At 37.0% G+C, this 13,650-nt stretch overlaps 1 protein-coding gene across 1 annotated transcript in view; it reads left to right on the top strand.

Annotated features, from left to right (window-relative positions):
- LOC118744115 (telomere-associated protein RIF1) overlaps nt 1-12,586 on the top strand; it is a 53,860-nt gene extending 41,274 nt beyond the window's left edge. The window contains exons 2-4 of the mRNA XM_036476845.1: nt 10,434-10,615; nt 10,674-11,128; nt 11,213-12,586. Coding sequence (XP_036332738.1) covers nt 10,434-10,615; nt 10,674-11,128; nt 11,213-12,029 — 1,454 coding nt within the window. The 3' untranslated portion in view covers nt 12,030-12,586. The remainder of the gene's footprint in view (nt 1-10,433; nt 10,616-10,673; nt 11,129-11,212) is intronic.
- Nucleotides 12,587-13,650: the final 1,064 nt, after the last annotated feature.

Below are 13,650 nucleotides of genomic sequence, written 5' to 3' on the forward strand. Positions count from 1 at the left end.
TAAACTCATTTTATAGATTTTTAGTCTAATTTTACGTTTATATTTCTAATCAAATTCTGGAAAAAATGGGCTTTGTGGCATAGCGAATAGCCATTGGCATTAACAAATTTTGTTAGAAATTGGAATTCAGCTAGTAAAGACAGCCGACTCTGATAAGAAACTAACAAACGTATAATTTTTATCAGTTTCTTCGTGCTCGCACCTACCACTTTTAATGTGTCTGTCAAGATTAAGGAACTATCGAAACGGTCTGGCAAGTGAGGAAACATCTTTTGATAGTTCCCCAAGGGACATATATAAAAATCAGGTTTTATACGATGACGAAAGTATAACTACAATTTATCATGGTTTAAGGGTGTCTGGCAGGGGATAGGAACCATGCTAAGTGTCTGGCAATGAACGACGTAGTTTCTAATATTATTACGAATAAAATATATAAAAATTGACCTTTATAATATAATGAATTTGAGGTGGTATTTTATACACCTTTACCACCTGGTAACTGCCAAAGCCACCACTATCCAAATTTCATAGTCTGGATTCGTTAATACCCGTGTTGGGGCATACATAGAGAAGCTTTCAGCCTTTATAAAATAACATAGGTCTGGCCGTCGCTGGCTCTTGGGCTATAATGATCTCCAGTGCAGACAGTGCAGTTGCGAGATACATAAAATTCGTACTCCGCTGCAAACGAAAAGACTGATGTCTACTGAGCACACCCGAATGAAAGGCCCCTACAAAGGAGCAGCCCTGAGGCTCAAGTAGCACGCTCCTGCATCTGAAGACATGCAGAATTGTGGTGCCAGATGCGGGATTCTTGCGCGTGCGGTGGGAGTTTGGGTTTTAGTGGGTAGCCCAACACGCTTCGGTGGGAGTCCCACACTCGGGGAAGGTAGTATAGAGACTAGCGGTGGGCAAACGTGGCTCTTTGAGACAAATGCGGCTCTTTGCGTTACAAGTTTTCAAACTTGTAACTGTCATCAGTGACGTGTGTGCCAAGACGCGTATGCTCTGTTTGTTGACAGGAGATACTTCGTTTTGTCCTCGTTCTCCACCAGACCCATTCGCTTTGCTTGTCTATCTTATCCCGAGAAGGCAGAACAGACATAGCCCTTGCTTTTACCGATAATAGCAAATCCCTAAATTGAATTTGATGGTTTTGAAGTTAAAATAGTAAAATGCGACTAATTAAACTTGTAAGAAGTAAGTAATTATTCTTTTAGTCAGTGAACTGTGTTGGGGTTTATTTTCTTACGTTGTCAATTTTATACTTTTGAATGTCAACAAAATTTCTATCAGCTGTTCGTCTAACTTGCAAGTTTCTGCAAATTTTCTGTTCGCGTACTATTTTGGTTATTTTTCTCTTGTGGGAGAACAGATGACATTTCGGCGGAATTTCGCTGTTGGACATTATTTACTGGAGATTTTAAACGAACGTGACTATTGACTAACCAACATTTAACTGAACTGTTACGAACGGCTTTAACTGACGTAAAACCAGATTATGAAAATTTGGAAATATTGATCTTTTAAATTTTCTTTAATAGTAGATAATTTCAGGAGTTAAAAGCCCTTCCGAAAGGCCTTCCTGAGAATCAAGAGGCCTTCCACTCTACATTCCTTTCTCCTTTCCTTTTTGTATGGAGTGGCACAAATTGAAGGCCTTCTTCTTTCGCTACCCATAGAAGGCCTTCCAGAAGGGCTTTTATAGGACGTGTTTCAGAAGGCCTTTTGGAGGCGTTCTTTTAAACTTGCTTCTATAATTTATAAAATTCATACTACTTTGAAGAGTTTGCTCAAGGTTTATATCAAATTTGTGTTATTGCAACTTAAAATGTTTATTAAAATTCATTTGTAATGCTAAATAATATAAATTTATGCATTCGCGTAAATTGTAAATGGATAAGCCCTTCTATAAGGCATGCAAGGAAGTACTTTTTCAGCCCTTCTTGGGTAGGCCTCTTAGAATGGCTTCACGTAAGAAGGCCTACCTAAATTATCTTCTGGGATCTATCTTACGTACATTAGAATAATAATAAAATTAATGTTTTTCATTTCTAATAATAGTTTTATTTAAAAATAAATTTTTTGTTTTTGTTGTGTTTTCTCGCCCTTTGTAGCATTTAGAATTTAAATGTGGCTCTTTTCTACCTCGGCATTGCCCACCCCTGTTATATATCTCCATACCAAGATCCAGTACTCTACCATGAACACTTCCAGAGATATGCAGTATGAAAAATTCGGTTTGTATGGGACGTGTGCGGCAGGTGTCCGAAATTTCAAAAAAATCGGTTTAGCTGTTATCGAGCTTTGCGCACACAAAAAAATATATATTAGTACTAGCTGGACTAGGTTGCGCGAGACTTAGGGATGCAAATTTTGGGGGTAACATCGATGTTTCGATGCATATGCATCGGAAAAATGAACATCGATTCTAAAATACATCGGCAGAAAAACATCGATATGTCGATGGTTTCCGATGTTTCACAATTTGTTAGGTTGCAGTCCATTAAAAGGAAAAATTAAAAACTTTTCAATTCCAACTCTCTGTAATTCAATTAGAAAAATACTTTCATATGGATGTATTTCCCTGTATTTATTTACCATTCTTCTACCCTTCCTATAAATAGATTAAAAATGCAGACCGTAGTAAATTCGCTGAGCCTAAAGTTCCATGGCCCAATTTCATTGAAATTTCAACGGGAACCCGGTCGTTTTTTAATTATTAAGTATGCATTTTTAATATCGAAAGATGCGAGGAAACTCGGAATTTCTGAATGTTCCCCAAAAGAATAAGTAATAAAATTCATGGCCAGTCAAAAATTTTAGGAGCACACAAAAACAAATAACTTAAGGACGAGCACACCTAAAAGTTAAACATTCTAAAAATAGAATTATTAGCAAAAACCAACAATACCAACAACCACATGATCGAGTGAATTGCAGCGGAATAGCTGCGCTTGATTGTGTTGGCATAACAAAAATGAAAATAGTGGAAAAAAGCAAACGATAATTTACAAGGCGTACTTAGCACGGTGCATAGGCAACTGGCTGAGTCAGTGGGATCGTCGGTTCGAATCCTACTGAAAGAAGTCTGATGAGGAAATTTGGTGATTTCCGAAATAGATATCACTTCTACCATTTTTTCAAATTATTGTTGCTTTTCCACAATAAATTTTCATTTAAAAAACGGCCTCGAGCTCAATATAAATTGTTGAATTTTCATCAGTAATAAAAATTAACTGAATTACAAATGTATAGCTCATGTCAAAACAAAGTCCCATTGATTTTTCCAGATTTAATTCTACTGTGAGTAAGGAAAATATTTTTTTTTTTAGTCTATAACGAAAGTCATAAAAATCAAAGTTCCAAACTTTGTGCAAAATGAAAAACCTTTTTCAAATTTTCATTATAAACTTTACCTATTCCCAAAATTAAAAACAAAATAACAGTCATTGAATGCGATTTAGAAATATAGATGAAAATAGTTCAAAATCGAAAGATGCTTACCCATTTGCATAAATGTATATAGGTGCAGCTGAATAAAAACCAGGCCCCTTTTCCAATACCTGTCATTTTTCGACTCAAGCACGGTATTGATAACATATGTAACTGTGTTAAATTTCAGGACGTTAGCATAAGTGGTTGCAGAGATAAGCGATATGAGAAATTCAGTTTGTTTGAGGGGTGCCACGCCCCCTTTTCCAATAGCTGCCATTTTTCGACATAAGCACGGTATTAATAACATCTAGCTGTGTTAAATTTCAGGACGTTAGCATAAGCGGTTTCAGAGATAAGCGATATGAAAAATTCGGTTTGTGTGGGAGATGCCGCGCCCCCTTTTCCAATACCTGCCGTTTTTCGACATATGTACGGTATTTATAACATATGTTGCTGTTTTAAATTTCAGGATGTTAGCATAAGCGGCTCTAGAGTTAAGCGATATGAGATTTTCGGTCTGTATGGGAGATGCCACTCCCCTTTTTACAATGCCTACCACTTTTCGCCATAAACAGGGTATTTAAAATTTATGTATCCGTGCCAAGTTTCAGTTCCCCCCCGTAGTTGGTTTTATGGAGATTGGTGCTCTCCAAAGAGGGGTTTCAACATTTTATTGTGAGGTATGTATGTATGAATATGTGTAGATATCCATTACACTATGCGACAGTCAAAATCGGGATGAAACCAACGGGAAATCTTATATCGGTCAAAAACAAGTTATACGTGTCCCGGCGTTTCGCTGGGTCACGTCTAGGAATCGAGATATATATATAAATATCATATAGGGGAAATTGTCACCTTTGGTGGTCTTTTTGTGACATAACTCGAGAGCCACTAGTCCGATTTTGCTCAAACAAATTAAAAAAATTAAAAATTACAATTCCTTTAATCTGTTCATATAACGTTTTTCTATATAATCAACAGTTTTGCCGGTAAAAATAAATGTATGAAGAAAAAAAATATTTTTTGCCTAAAATATTAAATTTTTTTAAAACTGTTGATTATATAGAAAAACGTTATATGAACAGATTAAAGGAATTGTAATTTTTAATTTTTTTAAATTTGTTTGAGCAAAATCGGACTAGTGGATCTCGAATTATGTCAAAAAAACTTCTTTTTTACCGATATAACTTTCCCCGGTAGTTTGAACCCTTCCCGATCACTGACCGCTACCATTTGTCTCACAGTGTTATTATCCCAGTGTATAAGAATTTTAGGAATATCTCGGCCACAGGGCCACCTATCGTGTATGTTTTTAGTCCAAAAATTTATTTTCAATTGGTCAAACTGTGTTCTAAATATGAGCCAAATCGGCAAGTAAATGGAATTTTTAGAAATATCCCGACCCTAGCGCCACCTAGCGAGCAGATTTTTGGTAGGAATATTTCTTTGCAAGGTACTGATATATGTTCCAAATATTAATCAAGTCGGTCCAGCCGCTTAGTAGTTTCGTGATATACAATATACAGAAAACTCTATGGAATTGTGACGCCTCAGCTTTCCTCAATTTTGGCAACAACAAAAAGTTTTGAATTTTTTTAATCGAAAATCCTTCCACACAAGGTCCTAAAGAGTACTTTTTACAGAATTGAAATCGGTTCAGCCGTTTGGTCAGGCATCGCCGTCATACGAAAGGCATTTAATTTTTATATATATAGATAGAAGATAGATAGATAAGGCAACATACAAACAGTGTTGGGAAAAAAGTTTGCAAAGTGTAATAGGCGACATACACTGTGCGTCTGACTCGCGAGTCATTTGTGTACGTGTTGACTGCCCGTCGACTACACATAGTTGAATCATTCAGTCATGCCAGGAGTCATGTCTGTGTAACTGACACATATTTATTTTCACAAACACATCCAAACCGACTCACGAGTCAGACCCACGGTGTATGCCGCCTATAAAAGTTAACCATTGCTTCAACTGCGGCTCAGCGGAGAATTTAAGGAAAAACTGCAAGACAGAAACGAAAAGCAGCAGCGGTTCATTGTGGTGCACGACAGCAAAGTTGAGTATGACGTACTGTTAGGCTACGACTTTGTTTCGAAGTTTCGCGTTACAATTGATGAAAATGGGCTCAAATTTGCATTGCCGCCAGTGGATGATAACTCCATTGAGGTCAACGAGTTAAGAGTACACGATGTGGTCGAAATTACGGTAGATATTAGTTCACCATCGCAGTTCAAACCGGTGATCCAGTCGCTAATCAACAACTATCAGCCGGTTAAACCGAATGTTGAGTGTAATGCTTAAGATTATTCCCGACGGAAACATCACACCGTTCCGTCAGAAACGGCATTGTGCGCAGATCGTCATAAAATTTTTGCAAGTAGGGTGGTAACTGTTAGAAAAAGAACGGTTCTTTTAGAGTTTGCGTTGACTTCCGTCAATTAAATAGTATGGTAGCTTCCAAGTACCGCTTATCGACGACGTTCTAGAGAACCTTCAAGATAATTTACTGCTTTCGTCACGAAAGAAGGACTATATGAGTTCAATAGGGCTCCGTTCGGCTTTTGCAACTCCCCCGCGGTGTTCATACGTTTTGTCAATTGCGTGTTCCAAGAAATGATCACTCAAGACGTAATGCAGCTTTAGATGGATGATATCATCATCTATGCTCAAACACATGAAGAGTGCACAGAAAAGCTGAAGCTGGTTTTAGAGGTGGCCGCCAGATTTAGCCTTAAGATTAATTGGAAGAAATGCCACTTTCTAAAGACAAGGATCGATTTTTAGGGCCATAGGTAGAAAATGGCAAAATTTGGCCTGATAGCAAAAAAACAAACGCCTTCAGACATTTTTCCACGCCGAAAAACATTAAAGCTGTGTAGTCGTTCCTAGGCTTAACGGGATTTTTTTCGAAAGTTCATTAGAGGCTATGCACAGTTGGTTCCGAATTAGATTCGATAAGACAATCAATATCAATGCCGAGAGCCTGTTTTAAAAATTAAAAAAAAGAGGGCTTTGGCGCAACGCTGCGGCAGAAATTTGACCAACAACTGCACCCTGTATTTTTCTGGAGCAAGAAAACGTCGCCAAGTCACTCTAAGCGCCACAGTTACATATTGGATCAGCTTATTTGGCTATACAAAGGTTCCGCCATTATCTTCTTTGTGTCAGGTTCACGTTGGTAACAGATTGCGTAGCATTCACGCAAGCCGTCGGGAAAAGGCATACCACGAGAAGTAGCCCAATGAATTTTGCACCTACAAGATTTTAATCTTGAAGTTGAACATCGAGCTGTAGATAAGTTAAAACATGTAGGCTAGGTGTATAATAAACAATAAGAAATTGGGTAGGCAGGAAGGGTATCTACGCTGTATCGACAAAGGAGATCGGCCCTAACATATGCTGCACGTTGGCCATTTGGGCCCTATGGACGCAGTACAAGTTTATATTTGCTATGGTAGATGGCTTTCCAAAGTTTGTGTGGCTGTTTACGACGAAATCTACCAGAGTCCCAAAATAATTATTATCCTAATATTTGAGATCAAAAACGTCGCCTTGTTTTAAGAGAAATTTGTTTCATCTTTATATAATAATTATTGACGAGAAATATCTTTTTTCGTCTCGCGGGACGATTAATTCCAGATGGAAATTATATACGTCTTTTCATATTAATTATATGGGATTTTTATTTTTCTCGTCTCGGAACGTATATTAAATACGTTAAATATTTAACGCGTCAAATCTCCGAACTCAATTAAGAAGTTCAATTTCAATAAAAGTTCCATATAATTATTATGAGACGACGTAAATCATTTCTGTCGCGAAATAAATTATTATGAGAAGATGAAAACAATTTACATCTTAAAATAATCGTCTCGCGAGACGGTAACAACTTTTGCATTGTTCAGTAATAACTATGATATGTTATAATCGTCATGGTCTCTGAAATCTACTGGTTGCGAAAAAATTATAAAAGAAGTTGGACGAACATATTTGGCTTGCCTTTGCGTATAGTAAGTGACCGGGGAGCAGCGTTCCCATCAAATGCTTTCGAGGAGTATGTGAGGGCAAACGGTGTAGAAAATGTTTGGTTTGGTCTACCAAGGGTGTTGCCTGTGGCAACGGCCAAATCGAACGTATCAATCGATCGTTCCCATGACAGTCGGGTCTACGTAACCGGAACGACCCAGATTTATATCTGGCCAAGGACACTCCCCAAAAATTTTTTGGGGAATCTGTATGCTGTTACAACAACAACAACAATGTATCAATCGATCTATTATCTCTGTCGTTTCGAAACTGTCTGCAGAAGATCCGTCTAAGTGGTACAAGTTTGTTCCACAAGTCCAAAAAGCAATAAACTCCCATAGTAATTGCTCCAAAAAAAGTCGGCGTTTGAATTAATGTTTGGTGTGAGAATTCAAACCAAAAGCAGCGATAGTTTATCTCATTGCTGGAGCAGGAGATGATAGATGACTTTGAATTGGAAGTTAAAAGGCACAAGCGTAGGCTAAAGTTGAAATACAGCGAGCTCAAGATATTTATAAAAAGCAGTATAGCAGTATATGAACAGAGATGGAATAGTATGAATAGTTTGTCTTTTTGATCCCGCTTACTATTTCTGCCTGTACTTTCTCACCCCTCAGAGATATTATTTCAGAGATTTAATTCACGTACCTTCATCCCTTACTTCCGAATTTTTTGAGATGTCCGGGGATCATTCTGAGCTATTAGTTCCAGCATCTCACAGAAATTTCCATTATTGGGTAACTCGAGAATCTCACCAGAGCCAGGAGAAGCGAAGCTAGGTTCCGCACGATGTATGGATGGTGCTGACAAGTCTTCTTAATACCTAGCGATCTTTTCTGTAATTTGTGAAATGTTTTTTTTTGTGTTTCGTCATCACATCTGGTTTCGATAGCAAAGAACCAAAATGGTTGCTTGATAGCCAATTTATTTAACTTTAAATTTTGTGAGTGGTGTATAGTGCTCTTGACGTACTGGTGAACTTACCGTCACTTTGTGTCATCATACGTGGCCACCTGCAGACTAAAAAGAAGCGGATGTTGGTATTACAATTGTGCCTTTTCAAATCTACAGGATAGTACGCCACCATTACCTTTGTTGAAGAGATTCTAGAGGGAGTGGTTTCTTGAGGGGAAATGCTAGTCTAATTCCAGCACTAAGCCCGCACTCGTACATTGTCGAATCTTCACTGGTGGCTCTAGAACTGACTCAGGGTCAGGATCTGGAGGGGAAGGAGTTTACGTGTCAACGGTACAGCCAAGCTGCACTTAAGTCATTGGCCAGCCCTCTATCTGAGTACTTCCAAACTAGTTCGGCAATGCGAGTCTCGACTAAATTATGTTGGTTAAGATAACGAGCTTGCTTTACTCTGGGTTCGGGGGAAATCGGGAGTGCCTGGAAATGAGCCATCTGACCCTTTGGCCACAGTTGGCTTAGAACAGTCATTCCTCGATCCGCGACCAGTCATAGCACTCCCCACTTTGACCATCGAAGCCACTATCAGAAACTAGGTGGATACTTCGCTCAGCAATTACTGGGAGCCATCGAGTGGATGCTGGTGGGCAAAACTCATGTTGCCTTCAGACTCAGAAGGTCTATCTAGTTTTTTTCCTTTCACAGAGAAGACGGCACTTCTGACTTGTCACTTCACGTGGCACAAACACCTGACTGTGATAGGCGTAAATGACAACTCCATTTGCCCATCCTGCTGTGAAAAGGATGAAACGGTGGAACACTTCTGGAGCTTCTTGCTTGCTTGTTTGTTTATCATCGATTTATCTAGATTCGGTCTTTTCTTTTTTGTCAGTTTCTGAATTTGAAGTTTGGCGTAAAAAGCTTTGCAGTTTTATGTTTTAAAAATGCGCGTGGCGAATATTTTTCGCATCATGATGCCATCAACACAAATAAACTGTTTGACAAATACATCACTTGCAAATTCATGAGTGAGCCGAACATGTGAGGAGTTTATTTAATGCTCTTAAGAAATATAACTCCTCAGGGCGAGATAGTTCTTTCATGGCTTTACGATCTCTGTTTTTTTAAACTTACAAGTGTGTAATCATATTATTTTAATAAATAAATAGAACACAAGAAAATATTTATTTTTATTTTTGCCACTACGAATTTAGCTTTGGAACTCACTCGCGATGCAAACTTATATCGTTAAATTTAATCTTCACATTTTTTGAGGGGCTTTGGGAATATGTTAGAAATGAGCATCAGGGGGTCCACCAAAACCAGTAAAGTTTTGGAAGGGGTCTACGAGAAAAATAAGTTTGGGAACCTCTGGTTTATATGTATGCACATATATATGTACGTACATAATCGATAACGGTACTAAAATGCATTAAAAAAAAACGAAAACATTATAGGAAAAAAGGAAAGCACAGATATACTATCACTGAATAAAGCATTACTAAGCCATTTTTACCTCCCTTTTATTAGCTCGGGATGTAACTATGTAATATTGATGCGCCTAAAAGATGCAGCGATTTCTAGTCCCAAGTTACATACTTTATGACAGTACGAATGAAAATATAAGAGCGAGGTTTTAGTTTTTTAAACTATAATTTTATTTATTCGATTATAATTTACTTATGACTTTTGGAAAACTGATTTTATGTCCTTTTTTATGAAGATCAAATATTTTTTTTTTGCCTCACAATCGAATAAGAGCGTGGGTAAATGAAAGTTTTTTTGAAAAATTTACGTTTTTTTTTAATGAAAATACGAATACTAAGCCTTTCTCCAGCCGACTTTTTTCTTTGTTAGAAAGGTAAATCCCAGTTAAATTCGACCGAAATACAACAAAGCTATAACTTCTTGGAGTTGTATAACAAAACATAATTTCTATATGATAAGCCCTGCATATTTTTTTGTGTAGCACAGTGTAATTAACCAAAATTATTGTAATTTAACTAATTTTTATTACTTTTCTTCTGTTGGCTTCTTAGTGCAGGAATCACCCAAAGGTATACCTGATGATGCACCGAAAGTTATTTCCAATGATATTCGTCATGACCAAAACTTGGATGGTATTCAGAGTAACAAATTGGACTTGCCGAATACTTCCTCTGCTTTAGAAGCACTAAAAGAAATTTCTCCCAAAAAGTCGTCTACGAAAAACTCTCTCTTGGTACGTGTGTATTTAACGCTTATGTCTGTCTCCTTTAACTGTGTGTTTTTTTTTGTAGCTATCCCCACCTGATCGCAAATTAACAAATAACAACAGCAGTCCGAAATTACGTCCTAAACCACCGGCACACCTAACTGGACGAGGAGCGCAATTGATAAACATGATACGTAATAGAAAAATAGATGCACAATCTCCACAAACTCCGATGCCAAGGTTGTTTGTGGCCAAGAATGATAGCATGGATCGCTCGTTATCGGATGTGGATGTAATAGAGCATACATCAACACCGCTGCAAGCTAAAGATATTCTAACATTTACTAAACGGCTCCCTTCTCCCTCTGCCAGCCCTTCAACTAGCATTTTGAAACGAAGTCTTCGCAGAGATAGCCTTGAAGAAATAGCTTTGGACTCACCAGCTTGCAAAAAGAAAAGAGTTAGTTTTCATGACCCTCCAGTCTCAGTTACCAAGGAATATATTAAGTATAATGATGAAAACAAAACTAAACCTAAACGGTAAGTTTGTTGCAAGATGCATAAATAAACACTTTAAACTGACCACAAATTTTAATACTTTCTCCTACCACTACACCTCTTTAGTTGCCTTATTATGGACAAAATTCAATCGAGTGCTGAGAGAGCCTCAGAAAATAAATATACTCTAAAGCGGCGAAGTAAACTTGACAGCATTATTGAAATCGAGAAATTTGCATCTCAACAATCTAACAAAGCACAAGATCTACCTACTAATTCCGAGGTTCAATCGGAAGATTTGGATGATGACATGGATATTGTGACGGATGAAAATAAACCTAGCGAGAAATTTGCAGCAGAAGAACTTTCTCATAATACCTATGATCAAGCAACGGTGGATATTAGTATTGACTTGGGATGTTCGAATAATCTACTTGAAATAGCGATTCATAGATATACATTGGAAGAACTATTAGAAAAATATTTAGAATCTGCAAGTAATTCAAAACTAAAGTGCTATAATACAATGGCGAAAATGATATCGAGAGGAATGAGTGGCGAAGCTAAAATAAAAGAAAACGTCCTCGAAGCTCTTTCAGAAAATCACTCTAAGGATTTCCTAGATCATGCAATAAGAGAAAATCTTGCATCAGTGGTATGCGATCGATTAAATTTACCCTCTGTTATTGAATACGTATGTGAAAAATCAAAAATCAATACGTCTTGCAGAGCAAATTTGTTTTCGCAGATTCCGGATATCTTAAAACATTGTAAACAAGACGCTGAGCGCTTAAAACTTATACATACACTATTGAGTAATATCACTTTAAAAGATACCGACCTTTTGGATTTGATCAATATTTTGTTACGTCAACGATCTATGGAAAAAAACAGTTCAGTAACAGTATCAGAAGCAGCAATAGATTCTTCATCAAACCTTTAATATATCACATGCATTATGTATTTAAATAATTGTATCATACAAGAATGTTCTTACGTTATATATGTCTATATATGTAGATTGAGGAAAATACAATTTCTTAGTATGACCAAAAAATCCTACTTGTGGTTGGCGAAGTCTCAAATGTACCAATCAAATTTAACGAAAAGTTCAGCTTCATCATACACTTTTTAAGTTAAATTTTTACATACATATGTGGGCAATTCTCAATTAGTTCGAACTTTCGCATGATTCGACAGTTTTTATTCGGTCACACAATTTTCGCTGGTTTATTAACAAACATCAGTAGCTCGTTTCTGTAACAATTTTCTACCAAGGCGAATTGAGATATGAATTCACCTCCCTGTTCTCTACTGCTAATGAGTAGTAGAGAATGACGTATATTCTCTACCAGTAGATAAATAATCGGTAGAGAAGAGTTACAGAAGCGAGCTACAGGTTACATATCAGTGTTCGTATGTCAGGAAGCTGGCTTTAGTATAGTGCGGCATTGCCTTTGCCCAGCAAACACAGTTAGTCTGACGTTAGAGAAATTTGGATTTCTGCATTAGATAACTAGGGTAATTCTCTAATCGTTGTCGAGTCGATGACGAAGTTAGAGAACTACATTTGAATTCGATTCGAGAACGATAAGAGAAACAACGCAAATTCAAATAAATGTAAATAACCAATATTCCAATTAAAAATTATTTTTAAGTTCAAATAATCCATTATTATTTTATTGCGAATATATTTAATACAAATTTTGCAAACAATGCGTTTTATTAAATAAAACAAAACAGCAGTTTGAAATTCACATTCGAATCCCATTAGAGATCAACATTAGAATTCGATTAGAGAATTAATATTTTCTCGAGTCGAGAACTATGTCCCATTTTTGTTGAGATCGCTATGCTTCTCGGTAGTTTTTCCAGTCGTTCTCGCGTTTAAGTATACGTTCTGCGTTCTCGACTAATTTCAGCTTTAATCGGCTCGTATAAGGCTAAGGTTATATTGAGAATCCCAACGGAAATTTCTTAAAGCAAAAAGTAGGAATTGTTTTTGAGTTGATTCTATCTTGTCAGAGTAAATTTGATACCTTGGATTCCAAACCACCGGACCGTATTCCAGAATCGGTCTAACTGATGTTTTAAAAAGGGGTTTAGTGATATAAGGGTCACAAAATTCTTTTGACCATCGTTTCTCAAATGCAAGTACACCTTTAGCCTTGTTTACTGTCACAATAATGTGAAGATTAAAATTAAGCTAAGGATCCATTGTGATACCAAGGTCCACAAAATTGTATACCTGTTCCAGGTTATGGTTACCTATTGTATAAGAACAGCTCTTCGCGAGAAGCACATTACTTTACATTTCTTAAGATTTAGAGACATAAGATTTACTTTAAACCAGTAAGCCATGCTGTTTAAGTCTGATTGTAGCAAAGACCTTTCTTTAATTGAAACGTACGATTTATAAAGCTTTACATCAATTGCATACCTTAAAATTTTGAAAAGTTGTATATCTGTAGAAATATTGTTTATAAAAAGCAAGAACAGAACCGGGCCTAGGTGGCTACCTTGAGGAACTCCTGAAGTAACATTAATGACGTCAGAGATAGTAT

Source organism: Rhagoletis pomonella, unplaced genomic scaffold (assembly GCF_013731165.1).
Source record: "Rhagoletis pomonella isolate Grant_MI unplaced genomic scaffold, Rhpom_1.0 Rhpom_scaffold_00008, whole genome shotgun sequence".
Taxonomy (NCBI): Eukaryota; Metazoa; Arthropoda; class Insecta; order Diptera; family Tephritidae; genus Rhagoletis; species Rhagoletis pomonella.